General features: G+C 42.4%; 2 protein-coding genes across 4 annotated transcripts in view; one reads left to right on the forward strand and one right to left on the reverse strand.

The window, feature by feature from the left end:
• Window positions 1–19,173, forward strand: part of adck5 (aarF domain containing kinase 5) — a 79,222-nt gene extending 60,049 nt beyond the window's left edge. For both annotated transcript variants that reach the window (XM_080213914.1, XM_080213922.1), the window contains 5 exons: window positions 1,197–1,275; window positions 10,144–10,235; window positions 11,634–11,892; window positions 14,859–14,975; window positions 15,899–19,173. In XM_080213914.1, coding sequence (XP_080070040.1) covers window positions 1,197–1,275; window positions 10,144–10,235; window positions 11,634–11,892; window positions 14,859–14,975; window positions 15,899–16,001 — 650 coding nt within the window. In that variant the 3' untranslated portion in view covers window positions 16,002–19,173. The remainder of the gene's footprint in view (window positions 1–1,196; window positions 1,276–10,143; window positions 10,236–11,633; window positions 11,893–14,858; window positions 14,976–15,898) is intronic.
• Window positions 19,174–19,291: 118 nt separating this feature from the next.
• cpsf1 (cleavage and polyadenylation specific factor 1) overlaps window positions 19,292–19,822 on the reverse strand; it is a 102,276-nt gene continuing 101,745 nt past the window's right edge. For both annotated transcript variants that reach the window (XM_080213901.1, XM_080213890.1), the window contains one exon: window positions 19,292–19,573. In XM_080213901.1, coding sequence (XP_080070027.1) covers window positions 19,526–19,573 — 48 coding nt within the window. In that variant the 3' untranslated portion in view covers window positions 19,292–19,525. The remainder of the gene's footprint in view (window positions 19,574–19,822) is intronic.

The raw sequence follows: 19,822 nt of genomic DNA on the forward strand, positions 1-19,822 counted from the left end.
ACTGCTATTTATGGAGTGATTAAAATGGGGGATGTACAAGAAACCTGAGTTAAAGGAACATCGAGATCTCAGAAGATTTTAGGGCTGTAGGAGGCTATGGAGATTGGGGGAGATTGGAACATGAGGATGAGAATTTTAAAATTCCAAGGCATTTCTGGTTGGAGATGTAGGTCAGCAGCAGTGATGGATAAACAGATTATGGACAAAGGCAGCAAATTTTTTTTCTCTGTCATGGGATATTGGCATCACTGGCAAGGCCAACATTTTTGTTGCCCTTGAGAAGGTAGTTTTGAGCTGCCTTCTTGAACTGCTGTAATCGCTGAGATGTAGGTAGACTGCACATCTGTTGGGGAGGGATTTCCAGGATTTTGACTCAGTGACTCTGAAGGAATGGTGATATATTTACAAGTCAGGATGGTAAGTGGGTTGGAGGGGAAATTGCAGATGGTGCTGTTCCTGCTGCCTTTGTCCTAGGTGGGAGGGGTCATGGATTTGCAAGGTGCTGTCAAGGGAGCCTTGCTGAGTTACTGCAGTGAATCTTATAGATGGACACACTACTGCCACTGTGGTGGCAGAGGGAATAGATGTTGTTGATATCATGCCAATCAAGCAGGGCTGCTTTGTCCTGGATGATGTTCAGTTTCTTGAGTGTTGGAGCTGCACCCATCACACTCGAGACTTGAGCCTGATAGGCTTTGGGGAGTCAGGAGGTGAGTTAGCATCTTTGCTGCTTTTGTAGTCACTGTATTTTTATGGCTGCTCCAGTTCTGTTGCAGTGGTGACTCTCTCATGATGTTAGTGGGGGATTCAGCAATGGTAATGTCATTGAATGTGACTATCTTCAGCAGGAGCACCATATAGTATTTCTATATTGCATCTCGAAGATGTCAGTGTTACACAAACCCACGTGCACACGTATAAATAACCTATAAATTTATAGACCGATAAGGAGGCCAGTCTCCCACAGCAAGAAATCTCAAACAGCAGTAAGGTCAACCTTTTTATTGTTTTGTTGATAGAGGAATGCTCCCCTTACAGGATCTTTATCATCCATCTGAATAGGCTGACATGCATTTCCTGAGATGTTGAGTGATTTTTGTCTTGTTCCAGCCTTTCTCTTCCCCTGTCCCATGTAATTCCTCTTTATCCAAAAGAGTCAAATTAATATTTGATGCTTTTTTCTCTCTGTTGTGCAGTGTTGGTTAGGAAAGGCCCTGATGGAAAAGCAGAACTGGTGCTCCTAGATCATGGATTGTATGAAAGCCTGGATATAAAGTAAGTGTTTTTTTCAGAAATCATTGTTAATAAGTGGGATTTGCTGGCTAGGCCAGCACTTATCGCCCATCATTGCTGGCCTTGAGGTGATGGTGGGCTGCCTTCTTAAACCACTGCAGCCCATCAGATGAACACACTCTGCTTGGTTGGGACTTCACCCTTTGTAGTAGTTTTGATGCAACTTAGTGGTTTACTCGACCGCACTAGTATGGAACTAGTCACAAAGGCCTGACCAGCTAAAGGACAATGATGAATCAGTTTGGTATTTGCATCACTTGACAGATTGTTGCTTCTATTGATAGATTTTTATTTTCATTGCACTTTCTGGATTGTTAATGCAGTATCTTGCTGCTCAAAGCAGCAGCCACTTTTTGGACTATACTGTCCTGACTTTTCCTACTAAAAGCACTGGTGCTTATTAAATTAATCCTGGTCGCATTTTGTGTTGCTCTGTTAAGATATTTTTTGGAATGACTGTAAATCCCGTCTTAAGGGCTTCTTGTTACTGCTATTACTTTGTAAAGATAGATGACAAACACTCGGAGTATAACTTTTGATGTGAAGGAGAATTTGATTATGACAGATTATTTGAGTTTGTAAATGGAGCTGAAAAAGATAGCTTTACATGGGATGAAAGAAGAAATTGATAGCATGTTTTTAGCACCTCAGGCTATCTCAAAATCATTTATAACCAGTTCATATTTATGAAGTTGTAATGTAGGAAATGTGACAGCCAATTTGCACAAATCAAGAATCCACAAACAACAATGTGATAACTAATCTGTCTAATCAGCTATAATGATGTTGATTGAGGGATAAATGTTAGACAGGACAAGGATAATTTCCATGCTCCTAAAATCATAGAATCTCTGCAAAACAGAAGGAGGCCATTTGACCCATCAAGTCTGTACCGACAACAATCCCACTTAGGCCCTATCCCTTTAACCCACATATTTACCTCGCTAATCCTTCTAAGCTACACACACTAAAGGGCAATTCAGTATGGCCAGTGCACCTATGAGCATGCCTTTTGGACTGTGGGAGGAAACTAGAGCACCCGGAGGAAACCCACGCAGTCACGGGGAGGACTTGCAAACTCTGCATTGACAGTGACCCAAGCCAGGAATTGAACCCAAGTCCCTGGCGCTCTGAGGCAGCAATACTAACTACTGTACCACTCAAAATAATGCATGGAATTTTTTTTAACATGCATCTGGGAGAAAGAAGATTTGGCATAAATGTTCATCTGAAAGACGTCACCTCTGGCAGTGCTGCCCTTTCTCTGTTATGTGCTGGGAACGTTAGCCTGAGTATGGTTCCAGAGATGAGGAACTTGCATTATGTAGATAAAAAGGAGCAATTGGGACAGTTTCTCTTGGAGAAGAGAAGATTGACGGCTGATATTCGTAGAGATGCTCAAAATCGTGAGGGTTATGGACAGAGCATTTAGGGAAACCAGTTCCCATTGGTGGAAGGATCAAGAACGAGCAGGCACAGATTTAAGGTAATTAACAAAAGATGCAATGGAGACATGAGAAACATTTTCAGCCAGAGAGTGAGATGGAGGTACGTTCATTTGAGGAATTTAGGAGGATATTAGATAATTATCTGAAAATGAGGAATGTGCATGTTTAAGGGAAAAGGCTGGGGAGTGCTACAATATAAATTGCTCCTTCACAGCAGGCCTAAATGGCCACTTTCTGTGATGATATTGATATCTCTGGACTGTGAGTTGAATTTAACTTTCTGACATTGACAGTGTGCCACACATAATGTCTGCTGCAATCCAAGCTTACAGGAAACAAAAAGTTGAGAGAGTTCCAGAGTTTTCAGCATGAGTGAAAAAAACAAGTTCTCCAAGGTTTGAGTTTTGAACTGAGGGTTGATGTTAGATTAATGATGCAACAAAGAGGAGGAATGTAAAGTGGACAGTTCTAGAGCCAGATTTCTCAGCCTACACCATTGGCTGTGTGTCAGAAATCCATCAACAGAATATTTACTCTCCTGTTCTGTGAAGAGACAAATTGAGATTGTACTCAGCTTATCTTAGAAGTCTGCTGGACTGGCCTTGTTCTCTCGAGTTGGCTGAGGTATGCCTGTGTTTTTATTTTAAAAGTTACAAATCACTTGTAAGCCTGAGACAGCCTTGGTGAGAAAGTTAACCATTTAACTGCTACTGCTGCTAACAATACAGCCTCCTGGTGAGTGCTGTTGCCTTCCTAAAGGAAGCCAATTCCTGGAGATGGTGGAAGTCTTCAGGAATCTGTATCCTGCTCGGCAGAATTGTTCACTTGTTCATATCCCACACACAGTATTTTGGCAATCTGTCTTCCAAACACAATCTAGGATCTCCCTGTTCCAGTTCTCATAAGGAGGGTGTCTGTGTGTAAGACATACTGTAGAACAATTACTGATTCTAGAGCCAAATGTTATACAGGAGAGGAGTGGGATAGGGGAACACTGGTTCAAAGCATGTTCTATTGCACGTAGGTTGGGTATTTCATTGAGAATAATAAGCAAGTAGGTTCTAAGGTTGATCAGGTCCTTGAGTCGTGAATGGACCTGTATATCACAGACAAGAATGTAGGTTCACCTCTTTCAGTTCAGCTGTAGAAAGGCTTATGTATCCGACCTACAGAGACGACAGGAGAAGGCAGAGTCATTAAATGCCACAAAAGGGCAGAGCGCTGCCTTTCTGTGAACCTGTGAAACAATGGTTTCATGCTCATCATTAGACTTTTAGTTCCAGATTTCTACCGAATTGACTAATAATCTGTCCTGGTTCTCTCCCCCCACCATGCTGACACTATAGTTACTAAAGCCCACCAACGCCTCTACTTCCTCAGAAGACTAAGGAAATTTGGCATGTCAACCATGACTCTCACCAACTTTTACAGATGCCCCATAGAAAGCATTGTTTCTGGTTGTATCACAGCTTGGTATGGCTCCTGCTCGCCCCAAGACTGCAAGAAACTACAAAAGGTCGTGAATGTAGCCCAATCCATCACGCAAACCAGCCTCCCATCCATTGATTCTGTCTATACTTCCCGCTGCCTCAGCAAAGCAGCCAGTGTAATTAAGGACTGCACGCACCCCGGACGTTCTCTCTTCCACCTTCTTCCTTTGGGAAAAAGGTACAGAAGTCTGAAGTCACGTACCAACTGACTCGAGAACAGCTTCTTTCCTGCTGCCATCAGACTTTTGAATGGACCTACCTCGCATTAAGTTAATCTTTTTCTACACCCTAGCTATGACTGTAACACTACATTCTGCACTCTCTCCTTTCCTTCTCTATGAACAGTATGCTTTGCATAGCACACAAGAAACAATAATTTTCACTGCATACTAATACATGTGACAATAATAAATCAAATCAAATTCCACCATCGCCATGGTGGGAATTGAGCCTAGAACCCCAGAGCATTATCTGTGTCTCTAGATTACTGGTCCAACAGTGAGTCGGATTGATGAGAAGGAGCCAGTGGGTATGGTTTATTTGGACTTTCAGAACGCTTTTAACAAAGTTCCACAAGAGATTAGTGTGTAGAATTAAAGGGCATGGAATTGAGTATAGTGCATTGAAAAGGATAGAAAACTGATTGCTGCTTGGCAGACAGGATACACAGAATAGGAATAAATTTTATGAGTATTTTTCCAAATGACAGGTAGTGATTAGTGGGGTAGCACAGGGATTGGTGCTAGGGCCCCAGTTATTCACTGTATATATGATTTGGAAGAGGAAGCTAAATGCAATATCTTCAAATTTGCAGATGACACAAAGTTGGGTGGGAAAGTGAGCTGTGGGGAGGATGCAGAGAAGCTTCAGTGTGATTGGACAAGCTGAGTGAGTGGGCAAATGAATAGCAGATATTGTATAATGTGGATAAATGTGGTTATTCACTTTGGGAGTAAAAACAGGAGACAGATTACTATCTGGCCGTAAGCATGCAGGTGCAGCAGCAGTAAAAAGGAAAATGATATGTTGGCCTTCATTGTGAGAGGATTTGAGTAGAGGAGCAGAGATGTTTTGCTGAAATAATATAGGGCCTTGGTGAGGCCTCCACATCTTTCTTATAATGCGGCGACCAGAACTGTATGCAATACTCCAAGTGCAGCTGCACCAGAGTTTTGTACAGTTGCAACATGACCTCACGGCTCCAAAATTCAGTCCCCCTACCAATAAAAGCTAACACACCGTACACCTTCTTAACAACCTTATCAACCTGGGTGCCAACTTTCAGGGAGCTATGCACATATACCCCGAGATCTCTCTGCTCATCAACAGTACTAAGAGTCCTTCCATTAGCCCTATACTCTGTACTCCTGTTACTCTTACCAAAGTGAATCACCTCACACTTTTCTGTATTAAACTCCATTTGCCACCTCTCAGCCCAGCTCTGCAGCTTATCTATGTCCCTCTGCAAACTGTAACATCCATCCTCACTGTCTACACCTCCTCCGACTTTGGTGTCGTCAGCAAATTTACTAATCCATCCTTCTACACCCTCATCTGGGTCGTTTATAAAAATGACAAACAGCAGTGGCCCCAAAACAGATCCCTGAGGTACACCACTTGTAACTGAACTCCAGGTTGAATATTTCCTGTCAACCACCACCCTCTGTCTTCTAACAGCTAGCCAGTTCCTGAACCAAACTGCTAAATCACCCTCAATCCCATGCATCTGCATTTTCTGCAGTAGCCTACCATGGGGAACCTTATCAAACGCTTTGCTAAAATCCACATACACCACGTCAACTGCGTTACCCTTATCCACCTCTTTGGTCACCTTTTCAAACAACTCGATAAGGTTTGTGAGGCATGACCTACCCTTCACAAAACCGTGTTGACTATCCCTAATCAATTTATTTCCCTCTAGATGATTATAAATCCTATCCCTTATAATTCTTTCCAAAACTTTGCCCACAACAGAAGTAAGGCTTACCGGTCTGTAATTCCCAGGATGGTCTCTATCCTTATTTTCTACGACGTGAAACTGTTGAAGTGTAGTAAGCAGAGAGGAATATAGCCACTGGATTTCAGGAGGACGTAGGGCTAATTGAAGGGAAATACATGAAAAATGACATTCAACAGAACAAAGTATGAAGTGATAGAATTTGATAAGAAGATGAGAGTCAATGTGGGCTAAATGTTATAACTGTAAAATGGGGGTGCAAGAACAGAAATCTAGATAGCACAAATCTTTTGTGAGGTAGCAGAACAGGTCACATTTATAACTTGGAAAAGTAGGGTCGTCCTCCTCAGCCCTCTCTGCTTGGAGGAGATTTGATCTGGATATTTAATATCATAAAAGATGTATGTATTTTTAAGGAAAGATCATGTCTCACTAATTTGATAGAATTTGTTGAGGAAGCAGTAAGGCAGAGTGATGAGGGTAGTGCTAACATATATTCCTGTGCTGACTATCCAATTCTGACACTGATTTCCAAGTCCTCTGCTATAAAATCCTTGATGACAAACTGTAGAATTTTCCCCATTACCAATGTTAGACTGGCTGGTCTATAATTACTTGTTTTCTCTCGACTTCCCTTTATTAGCTACTGTCCAATCAGTAGGAATTGTTCCAGAGTCTACAGAAACTTGGATGAAGACCACTATTTCTCAAGCCACTTCCTTCATTACTCTGGGATGTAGATTATCAGGCCTGAGGATTTATCCGCCTTCAATCTCATCAATTTCCCCAGCTCCATTTCCCTACTATTACTGATTTCCTTTGGTTCTTCCCTCTCACTAAACCCTGTGTTCCCCAACATTTCTGGTTCACTATTTGTTCCTCAATATATTGATCCAGAAAACTATCCCATACACACTTCAGAAATTCCTTCACTATGATGTGATTTGCCCAATCTCTATGCAGGTTATAGTCACCCATAATTACAAATATTCCTTTATTGCATGCAAATGTCACTTGCAAATTTTAGGAACTGCACCATTATTCAAAATAGAGCATGAACCATGCCCTTCCCCCCTCTCAATTCCAAGTTATTAATTTTCAGCATAAATAATATTGGGAGGCAGTAGCATTGTACTGGACTATTAAAGTGAAGATCCAGGGTAATGCTCTGGGGTCCTGGGTTCAAATCCCACTACTGCAGAAGGTGCAATTTAAATTCAATAAAAATCTAGAATTTAAAGAAGGCTGGCCATGAAATCATTGTCATAAAACCCATCTGGTCCACTCATGTCCTTAAGAGAAGGAAATCTGCTGTCCTTACCTGGATCTGCTGGCCTACGTGTGATTCCAGACCTACAGCAAAGTGGTTGTCTCTGAAATGGCTGAGCAAACCACTCAGTTCAAGGCCTGTTGGGGATGGGCAATAAATGCTGGCCCAGCCAGCGACACCCACCCTGACTGAATAAAAAAAATACTCGGGAACTCTCCTTACTGCATCCATCCTGTCTGAAAAACAGTTGTTCACCAAAACTGCTTTCTGTCCCTCAGCCAGTTTTATATTCATGCTACTATTGCCCCTTTTAACCCATGCTGATGAATCTGATATGCAGGACTTCATCAAATCCCTTTCGCAAGGCAACCAGAACAGAAAATGTAATCAAGTTATTCAAACACAATTTGCCTTTAACCATTGACTCTCCTGTAGTAGTCTTATGCTTATCTAAATCCCTGTTGATTTTGTCCCCGAATATTTTTTCTGAAGTTTTTTTGTCAGTGATGTTTAATTGACTGGCCTTAAGTTTATTTCTCTACCTTTTTTAAGACTGCAATTCTCTAGTCCTCTGCCACAATCACTTTAACTAAGAATATTATGGCCAGCATCTCCCTAATTTTACCCTAAGTTTCTCAGCAACTTAGAAGACATCAATCCAGACTGGGATGTGGATCACTAGTTCATCAACTGCCTTACTGGTTTAATCTCTAATCTGTACTGAGTTATTAGAGACAGGACTACAGTTGGCTTTTACATCATTGGCTAAGTTTTTTTTTAATTATTCATTCACTTGATATGGACATCATTGGCTGGGCCAACATTTATTGTTCATCCCTAACTGCCCTCCACTACAGAGGGCGTTTAAGGGTCAACCACATCCAGGTAAGGACAGCAGGCTTCCTTCTCTAAAGGACATTAGTGAACCAGATGGGTTTTTACAGCAATCAACAATGGTTTCATGGTCATGGGATTTCTAATTCCAGATTTTTTTTATTGAATTCACATTTCACCATGTGCCATAATGGGATTTGAACCCAGGTCCCCAGATCTTGCTCTGAATCTGAATCTAGTCCAGTGACAAGAGCATTACACCCCTACTTCCCCAAAGGTTTCCTTTTGCTAATTGCTATCTTGTGTGTGAAGTGGGTGATTGTATTTGTTTGAGAGCAAGGGTGGATATATCAGTGTGGGTGAATGCATACAAAAACATTCCTTCCTCTCTTCCTTAAATGGAAGACTCCCTATTTTTAATAAGGGGCAGCACGGTGCCACAGTGGTTAGCACTGCTGCCTGACAGTGCCAGAGACCCGGGTTTGAATTGCCAGTTTGGGTCACTGTCTGCGCAGTCTGCATGGGTTTCCTCCAGGTACTCCGGTTTCCTCCCACAGTCTGAAAGACATGTTTGTTGGGTGCATTGGCCATGTTAAATTCTCCCTCAGTGTACTTGCCAGAGTGTGGCAATGAGGGGATTTTCACAATAACTTCTTTGCAGTGTTAATGTAAGCCTACTTGTGACATAAATAAACTTTTATCCATGACCTCCTAGGGTGGCACAGTGGGTAGCACTGCTGCCTCACAGCTCCCAGGAACCTGGGTTCGATTCCTAGCTTGGGTCACTGTCTGCATGAAGTCAGCACATTCTCCCCGTGTCTGCATTGGTTTCCTCCAGGTGCTCCAGTTTCCTCCCACGGTCCAAAGCTATACGGGTTAGGTTGATTGGCCAAGCTAAATAGTCCATAGTATCCCTGGATGTGTAGGTTTGAGGGATTAGCATGGTAAATATATGGGGTTGTGACTTAAGGCCTGGGGGGGATTGTTGTCAATGCAGACTTGATGGGCTGAATGGCCTCCTTCTGCACTGTCGGGTTTCTATGATTCAATTAGCTCTAGATTCTCCCACAAGAGGAAATATCCTCTCCATATCCACTCTGTCAATCAAGTCACCTCTTATTCTTCTAAACGCCAGTGGATACAAGATTAACTTATCCCAACATTTATTCATTAGAAAACCTGCCTGTTGCTGGTATTAATCTAGTAAACCTTCTTTGAACAGCTAATGTATTTACATTTTTCCTTAAATAAGAAGACCAATACTGCATACATTACCGAGGCAGTCTCACCACTTCTCTGTATAACTGAAACATAATCCTCCTAATCATGTTTTCAATTTTCCTCAGAATAAATGATAGCATTCTATTAGTTCTTCTAATTACTTGCAATGCTGGGTGTCTGTAATTGGCTAGGTGTATTCTCAGCTGCCAAAAGTCATCGTCCAGGGTTATGTTGAGACTGGCCAGTTAAATAAAGGCTGTTGGTGCTTTAGGAACTTGAACCAAAAAAGATGTATTGCTGGGGAACACTGATCAGCTGACATGTTCTCAGATATGCCCGTCACTGGCAAGGCAAACATTTATTAATCTCTCTGTGAAAATGGTGGTGAGCTGTCTTGAACCATTTAAGTCCATGTGGTGAAGAAACTCAGTGCATGAAATTCCAGGATTTTGACCTAAGAATGATGCAGGAATAGTGATATTTGTCTGAGTTTAGTGGGTCCTGGTGCTGATGGTTTTGCCAACACTTTTTGGCAGGTATTGTGAGGGAGAGAAGTACAGTAAACGTGTGACTGAGAAATCCCTGATCCTTCAACCCAGATCATGTGTTTGACATTGTATTTGCTCTTAGGGACCGGATTAGTCTGTGCAAACTCTGGCGTTCTATCATTCTCCTCAATGATTCTGCTATGAAGAAATTTGCTAATGAGCTAGGGGTCAAAGGTGAGTGACCTGATTAATGCCTTGCCTATGTGAATGAGCTTTTTGTATCCAGAGATTGGTCCTTAAATATTATTTACAAATATTGGAATGTTATAATTGGATTGAATAGTTCTTAGTACGTAACATGATGTTTCACTTAATGTACTACACATCAGCCTGAATAAAGGTGCCAATGTTCATAAACATTGCAAGTTTAATCATCTTTCTCCATGTTGTACCTGCCCTGTGAGTGTTTGGAGGCCTCGTCGTGCAGGTCCTTTACACAGTACACAGTAGGATCCACGATGCAAGGCCAATTAGTTAATGGACTCGGCCTATCAGAGAATATGATCAGTTTCTAGTGAGCACAAATAAAAATTTGAATAATATTGTGCTCTTATTGTAATAGAACTTTATTACTGTACAGTGCCACTCAAATTTAAACAGATGTTTAGTTTATTAGTGTCACAAGTATGCTTATATTAGCACTGCAGTGAAGTTACTGTGAAAATCCCCTAGCCCCCTGTTTGGGAGATGTGAGATGCCCATTGACTGATTAGGGAGATGAGAATAACAAATATTGGGTATGTGACAGAACTATCACCAGCTAGTTATAAGTTGTATATGTGAGCACCTTGGGACATTCAAAATCTAAAAATGGTTTGTATAAATGGCAGTGAGGCTGCAATATTCAATATCTGCCTGAAACTATAACAGCCTTATTATAGTCATCAAAGGTAGTACGGCAGCCATACAGGGCTGGCACAGTGGTTGGCACTGCTGCCTTACAGCGCCAGTGACCTGGGTTCAATTCCTGGCTTGGGTCTGTGTGGAGTTTGCACATTCTCCCTGTTTCTATTGGGTTTCCTCGGGGTGCTTCAGTTTCCTCTCAAGTCCAAAAATGTGCAGGTTAGGTGGATTGGCCATGTTAAATTGCCCCTTAGTGCTAGGGTAAACACATGGGGTTATGGGGGATAGGGCCTGGGTGGGATTGTGATCGATGCAGACTCAGTGGATCAAATGGCCTCTTTCTGCACTGTCGGATTCTAGGTAATAAAGGCAGGTATAATTTTGTCTTTTAAAAAGCATTTAGACAGTTACATGAGTAAGATAGGTATAGAGGGATATGGGCCAAACATACGCAATTGGAACCAGCTTAGTTGTAAAAACTGGGCAGCATGGACAAGTTGGGCTGAAGGGCCTATTTCTGTGCTGTAAACTTGACTCTATGACCTGGGAATGAGGTAAAGGATGGATTCTGTGCCTTTAACTGCGCATACCATTTTGAGTCAGGGGCTGCTGTTTTTGGGAAAGGCCCCTGGTAGTGCTGTAATTAGTCAGCATTTGATTAGTCTATCCCCGAAGGCAACAGACCTTTCCGTTTGCTCCAGTTATTTCACTGTTTTTCCTCCCCTGCAGACTATTTCCTCTTCTGTGAGATCTTGATGCAACGGCCAATCAACATGCGAGAGGCAGCCTTTCAGCTGGCCAACATCCTGACCAGGGAGGAGAGGGCTTACATGCAGGACATGGCCAGCAACCACATTGACCGCATTATCCAAGTGCTGAAGGACTTGCCGCGGCCTATGCTGCTTGTCTTCCGGAACATCAACACCGTCCGCAGCATTAATGTCATCCTGGGCTCTCCTGTTGACCGATATGTCCTGATGGCTAGAAGGTAAATCCAGTACTTCCCACATCATTAATGCTTGTCTTTCCAGGTAGGAGCTGATTTTCCTCCTGTTTCCAGTGAATTCCAGCCAGGAATTGAACCCGGGTCACTGGCGCTGTAAGGCAGCAGTGCTAACCACTGTGCCACCCCTGTATGGCTGCCGTACTACCTTTGGTGATTATAATAACAGTTTCTCTGTTCTCTGTGTTATTGATTTCGTCCACCAGAGAGAATAGTTACCCTGTAGCTAATCTTGTTGAAAACATGTTAAGCATTTCAACGTTCTCAATTTTAGGAAATACAGTAAAAATTCCTATCTCAGATAATTTCCTCAGCCCTTTGTCTAACAGTGATACAGTATGGAATCTTACCTGGTATGAGAGTCTGATAGTGCACTGGTCTCACAATTGATACAGTCTGGAGACAAAGATCTAATATTTACTGGCAAGTAAATGATATAATCTGGAGCATCTCAACTGTTGTTGCTCTGCTTATTTTGCTCTTTTCACATCCTTGACCTTGGACATGGACGATTCTTATTTGTTGTTGATTTTTAAGCAATCTAGCCTTCCCAACCTCTATTTTTTCAGGGCCGTTTTTGGCAAATTTTAGCTTTTAAAGAAGTTATGTTTACCTTGGAGTAGTGGATTTATTTTCCACCTATCCTGTTTGTAGGCAAAATTAAAATTATCATGAGTGGTTCCCAATAGTTGGAATCCATGCTCATAATGTTGGGGTGATCCAGTGGGTAGCACTGCTGCCTCACAGCCTCATGTACCTAGGTTTGTTTCGAGCCTTGGGTGACTGTCTATACAGTTTGCATGTTCTCCCTGTGCCTCCATGGGTTGCCTCCCATAGTCAAAAGATGTGCTGATTAGGTGGATTAGCCATGGTAAATGCATGGGGTTACAGGGAAAGGCCTAGGTAAGATGTTCTTTTGGAGTGTCAGTGCAGACTTGATGGGCTGAATGGTCTCCTGCACTGTAGGGATGCTATGAATAGTGACTTGATGCAGATTTATTAATAAACTGCTGGTTCTGGCAGAGTCTATTCAGTTTATAAATAGTAAATAAATGATCTTGTTCTTTACATACATCAGCCTGCTCCTAGTTCTTTGGTTTGCCTTAGCAATGGTGAAGAAAAAAAAAACATAATTCTTTTAAGTAACCTGAGTTGTGCTTGAAAGGGAATTGGACGTACTGCACTTTGATACTTTAGCAAATACTTTCTAGAAATCTAAGATTATTAGGAAAATTCAAAGTTCGTATCATGAAGGATATTGACATGGCGGCACAGTGGTTAGCACTGCTGCTTCACAGTGCCAGGGCTCAGGGTTCGATTGCTGGCTTGGGTCATGGTCTGTGGATTTTCTCCGAGTGCTTCGGTTTCCTCCCACAGTTCGAAAGACGTGCTGGTTATGTGTATTGTTCATGCTAAATTCTCCCTGCGTGTACCCAAACAGGCGCCAGAGCATGGCGACTAGGATTTTCACAGTAACTTCATTGCAGTGTTAACTTAACCCTACTTGTGACTAATAAAACAAACATCTGGACAGGCTAAACTTGGATCTGCTGAAGAACATAAGAAATAAGAGCAGGAGTAGGCCATCCAGCCCTTCGAGCCTGCCCTGCCATTCAATAAGATCATGGCTGATCCGAAGTGGATCAGGTTCCCTTTCCCGCTCTCTCCCCATAACCCTTAATTCCTATCAAAAACCTATCTACCCGTGACTTAAATATATTTAGCGAGGTAGCCTCCACCACTTCAACGGGCAGAGAACTCCAGAGATTCATCACCCTTTGAGTGAAGAAGTTCCTCTTCAACTCCGATCTAAACTGCCTCCCCCTTATCTTGAGGCTGTGTCCTCTAGTCCTGCTATTCTTTCTAAGTGGGAAGAATCTCTCTACCCTATCCATCCCCTTCATTATCTTATATGTCTCTATAAGATCCCCCCTCATCCTTCTAAACGCCAACGAGTACAGACCCAGTCTATTTAGTCTCTCTTCATAGTCCAACCCCCTCATCTCCGGTATCAGCCTAGTGAACCTCCTCGGCACTCCCTCCAAGGCCAAACTTGACTTGATTGCAAGATACTGTGGGCGAATGTAGAACTAGGGGTCATTGTTTAAAACAAAGTTGCGTATGTAAAATGGAGATGAGGTGAAATATTTTCAGTGTGGGTCATGAGTCTTTGGAACTCACTTCCTGAAAGGTTTTGTGTGGATAGGTTCATGAAAAAGAGTAAAACTCCCTCTACATTGTCCCCATCAAACACTCCCAGATTCGTATGAAGTTTATTGTGGATGGTAAGATGTAAATTTGAGGTTGCCATGAGATCAGCCATGATCTTATTAAATGGTGGAGCAGGTTCAAGAGACTGAAAGACTTCTGCTCTTTGTTTGTACGTTCATTGATGTGCATTATTCAATTCATTACAGTTTCTTATTCATCAATAACGCATTTCCTAGCCCATCCTTTACTTCAGGCAAAATGGAAACCAGGAAAATTGAGGCAGCACTCAGTGACTTTTAACTTGGTGGTAGTAGAGAAATGAGTGAAGAGTAAATTCAGAACAATTATAGTCAATGTATCTAGCAAAGTTATAGTCTGAAAACAAATCAGATATCAAAGTGTACCAGAGAGATGGAATTTTTTTTTTTAGGGACTTGGGAGTTATGGCAGCACTGTGTAGTGTGTGCTTTTCTGCATTTATTGCCCGTTCCTAATTGCCTTTGAGAAGGTGGTGCTGTGGGTTGACCCACAATGCCATTAAGGAGGGAGCTTTAGGATTTTTACCCAGTGACTAAAAGAATGGCATGGAGGGGAACTTGCAATTGGTGTTGTTCCCACATGTCTGCTGCCTTTGTACTTCTGGGTTCTTTATTTAGGGGCTTTTGTATTCCTGAACTGTGGTCCAGACCAGTATGCCACTTACATTCAGAAACTACAAACCGGTATCTCATTCCTTGCAGTGCGGTTCAAGCACAAAGTCTGTTAACACATAAACACACCAGGGGATTCTGGACAGTCGGTGCTTTAAAGTGGATGAAGATAAAGTGGGCCACCTTCCAATTTGAGATCAGTCTCAGGTAAGCCAGGAGATGCAAGAGAATTGTAGCAAAACTGTGGATCCAGGAAAAGAGCTCTAGGCTGCAATTCTCCCAGATCACACCAGTTCTGACAGGTCAGCTTCTCACCTGAATCTCTGCACTTTGTGCGCTGAAGAGGTCCTTGTTGTGAATCTAATTAAAAACCTGGGGGGGTGGGGGGAACACTATTCACGCCAGAGTTTGACGGCTGTGGAGCTCTGCGTGTGCACAGTGGCCCCAAACTGTCAAACTCCTGTCTGCTGGCCAGCTCGAAACCCCAGCAGCTCCCCGCCTCCCCCCACAACCCCCTGGCCATCGCTCCATCCTGGACTGATGCCAATGCAGAGTGGCAACAGGATTTGTCCCTAAACCCTGACCACGGGCACTTTGCCCCTTAAGCAGTTTAAGGCGTCCCCAATTGCCCCCCCCTTCATTCTGGCAGGGTCTCCCGCTAGAATGAAGTAATCCTGACAGTGGAAGATTCGATCGGGACTTGTAAGTTTCTGATAATTAAAATAGATTTAAATGGCTTACCTGCCTTCCCGCCGGTTTCCAGCATGGTCTGGCCGGTAACTTCTCACCCGATCTGGGAGATGTGCAAATCCCAGTTCAAGGCCACAAACGCGTGTCTCCCAGCCGGATCCGCCAGGAATGGGGTGGGCGCGGATGGGAGATTCGTGGCCCTAAAGATTCTTCTCTGCCTTAGATGGATGGGAACGTTTATTACCGAACCCAATCTGTGCAAATTCACTTCCACTGGAAAAGACATCAGAAACTGGGGCCATTCCTGTCCCTAAACTGCAACCCTTCCCCCTTATTATAACCCAGCCAATTCGATGATGGGGGAATAGTGCAGTCAGAAAATTCAAAGTCTGTCTGAAACTATTGGACATATTTGTAATTGTATTCTGTTTATTCCTCAGATCGGAAAGCCTGATGATGAAGATAGTCTCCCTTCTTATACGATTGTTTGTTTACTTTGGCCTGTTAGCACCAGACGAAGAACTGTACAGTTACCTAGAGTAATAGTGGGATGGCTATCATTCAAACTTGACAGATGGATTTTTTTTTTCCCAAAATCTTTGTTCATCAAGCAGCCATGAACTTCAAGATTAAATGGAGGGAGCGCCAAAGGGATCTGAATCCTCAGAGTTTCACTCTTCAGATGGCACTGTAAATATATCACTGCAGAACAAGGGCCTAAACCAGTTTGGGTTAAACCAACAGACTGGGCATTTACTCATCTTCTACAACAGGAGGGATGAGAAATTCAGCACTGTTTCCTTTTTTCTACAGCAAGCTTAATGGACACTTGTGTAATGGCTCTAAATCATAGAATGCCTTAATCATCAGTCAGGAGTTTGTCAAGGTGCCCTTAAGGATTTCTTGACATTGAAACAATCTCTCCCAGTTCAGTGATAGAAATTCTACTCTATTTGTAAGAAAAGTCAGGAATTGGATAAGGACCATAGAATCTGACCTATTCACACACTCATCATGTATGGTACTTAATTGTATTTTAAGTAACTTCTTATTGCTGATACTTTAGTGAAGTTGTTTTTCCTTATCTCACTCCGTTCTAATTAGAACAATAGAAAATTACAGCTCAGAAACAGGCCTTTTGGCCCTTCTTGTCTGTGCCAAACTATTTTTTGCCAAGTCCAATTGACCTGCACTTGAACCATATTGACAACTCAGTGACTATCACTGCTAGCTGCGCAGATACATGGATTTGGGCCAGCGTCTGTGGAAGTTTGTGCATTCTCCCTGTGCTTGTGTGGGTTTTCTCCAGGTGCTCCGGTTTCCTCCCACACCCCAAAGATGTGCTGTTAGGCTGACTGGTGTAACAAATTATCCCTAAATTAGTCTTCCCTCAACGTGGAATGGCATAAGCATAGACAAGGGTCATGGATGGAGAGGGAACTCTGTTAAAATGGCGGCACAGGCTTATTGGGCCGAAGGGCCTGTTTCCCGTGCTGTGTTGTTTGTTCTATATCCCTCCACACCCCTCTCACCCATCAACCTGTCCAAGTTTTTCTTACATGTTAAAAGTGACCCACATTTACCACTTTATCTGACAGCTCATTCCACACTCCCACCACTCTCCTTTCATCCTTAACCCATGCCCTCTATCAAATCTCCCCTCCAGGGAATAGAGTCCTAACCTATTCAATCTCTCTCTGTAACTCAGCTTCTCAAGTCCTGACAACATCCTTGCGAATCTTCTGTGCACTCTTTCAACCTTATTTACAGGAAGGATGTAACTAGGTGACCAAAACTGACTACAATACTCTAAATTCGGCCTCACCAATGCCTTATATAACCTTACCATAACACTCCAACTTTTATACTCAATATGCTGATTTATAAAGGCCAATGTACCAGAAGCACTCTTTACAAAATTCTGCACCTGTATTCCCAGGTCCCTCTGTTCAACTGCACTCTTCAGAGTCCTACCATTTACCTGGTATGTTCTACTTTGGTTTGTCCTTCCAAAGTGCAATACCTCACACTTGTCTGTGTTAAATTCCATTTGCCATTTTTCCAGTTGGTCCAAATCCCTCTGCAAGCTTTGAAAACCTTCCTCACTCTCCACTACACCTCCAATCTTTGGATCAGCAGCAAATTTGCTGATCCAATTTACCACATTAATCATCCGGATCATTGACATAGATGACAAACAACAATGGACCCAACACCACTCGTCACAGGCCTCCACTCAGAGAAGCAATCCTCCACAACCGCTCTCTGGCTTCTTCCATTGAGTCAGTGTCAAATCCAATTTATTACCTGCCCATGTATACCTAGCGAACGAACCTTCCTAACCTCCCATGAGGGACCTTATCAAAGGCCTTGCTGAAATCCAGGTAGACAATATCCACCGCCTTCCCTTCATCCACTTTCCTGGTAACCTCCTCGAAAAACTCTTAATAGATTGGTCAAACATGATCTACCACACATAAAGCCATGTTGATGCTCCCTAATAAGTCCCTGTCTATCCAAATATTTGTAGATCCTATCCCTTATCACACCTTCCAATAACTTGCCCACCACTGTCATCAAACTTACTGGTCTGTAATTTCCTGGATTTCTTTTGGAACCTTTTTTAAACAACAACATGAGCCACCCTCCAACCATCTAGCACCTCCCCCGTGAATACTGACATTTTAAATGTGTCTGCCAGGGCCCCTGCAAGTTCAACACTAGCTTCCCTCAAGGTCTGTGGGAATACCCTGTCCACTCCTGGGGATTTATCCACTCTGATTTGCCTCAAGACAGCCAGCACCACCTCCTCTTTAATCTGTAAAGGTTCCATGACCTCCCTACCTGTTTGCCCTATTTCCACAGACTCCATGTCTGTTTCCTCAGTAAATACGGATGCAAAAAACCCATTTAGTATCTCCCCCCATCTCTTTTGGTTCCATACACAGTCTAATTATTTCTTCAGTCCCATTCTCTTGATCCTTTTACAAAAGTTTACTTCACAAAAATTCTGTCCAACAAAAAATGCTAGCTCTGTCCTGTAAAATAGAGATGGGGACTAGGCAGAGAGCAGTGTCAAACATTTTCTCTTCATCCATCCTTTCAATACAATGTTAAGCTGAGCCGTGGCTGTTGTCTCTCATGACAGAGAGGAGTGGTATCACTGGAAACAGTTGTCTTGTTTAAACATTATCACAGTGACCATGCTTCACAGGAACTTCATTGGCCAATGATATCCTGAGATCATGGAAGCATTATAGTAAGTCAGTCTTTCATTCCACCATTTTGTCAAGTGTAAACAGATTAATTCAGAGGCCAGTGTTACCAGTAAAACTTTAAAGTTCTGGGCACGATAGCTATCTGCAAAAGGGTAGGTTTAAGATGCCATTTTAAAATTGAGCTGCACCAAGTACCTCTAATGGGAGTTTAAAAGAAATAGTCTATCCACCAGGGGCAGCCATAGTTCTCCCCTTGGGAATCATAAAGGTGTCCACACACCAAGAGGCAGCATTGCTGTGATCTTTAAGATGAGACTGAAACTCCCATCTATGCACTTGGATTTATTTATACCTCAACCATAGAGATTAAAGTCTGCTTAATTTGTTATAAAGTTCTTTCACTAAATACAATTCTCCAAGTTCTAACCCAAACTTTCAGAAAGGAATCCTTGATGCCAATTGGAGAACTAGCCAAGTACCATCGGGTAGGATGTAGAAGACTTGCTCAAGAACTAAATTCTATGCTGAGGTCAAGATAAGCAACAAAGACATACTGGCAGTGGATTTTCTTACTTTTGATTTTTCCACATATTCTCCAAATAAGAAAAAATAAGGACAGGTTAAAAAACAAAATTTTTTACCCTATTTGCATTACAAAATATTTAAGTATGAAAAACAGACAAATACATTCAAATTAATCCATATAAACAAATCAAGAATGAATAAAAACTGCCTCAGGCCTTTTGCACTGCTGTGTTCAGTCAAAATGTCCAGAGGCCCTCAGACATTTCTGTCTGCATTGAGGTGAAAAGTTGCCGACAAAATCTCTGGCTTTTTGTCCAGTCTGCATTAGAAATGGGCAGTAACTCGATCAATCTCCAGCACATCTTCCAAAATCTGAAAGAAACACAGGTGATATAATGTCACAACAGAGTCCTAAAGAACAGGAAGGCTGTGATTCACTAAGGCAATGACTTGGGTAAGAAAATTACTCTCTGCATGACCGGATTAGGGAGCAGGGAGTTCCTACCCTTGGGTGTGGTGGACAGAATTGGGTTTGGATGTGATTATTTTTGCAACCAAAAAATAGCTGTTGAAACACTCACCTCATTTAACTGACCAAATAGATGGACTAGTTACAATAGA

Source organism: Carcharhinus amblyrhynchos, chromosome 2 (assembly GCF_965287045.1).
Source record: "Carcharhinus amblyrhynchos chromosome 2, sCarAmb.v2.hapA, whole genome shotgun sequence".
NCBI lineage: Eukaryota > Metazoa > Chordata > Chondrichthyes > Carcharhiniformes > Carcharhinidae > Carcharhinus > Carcharhinus amblyrhynchos.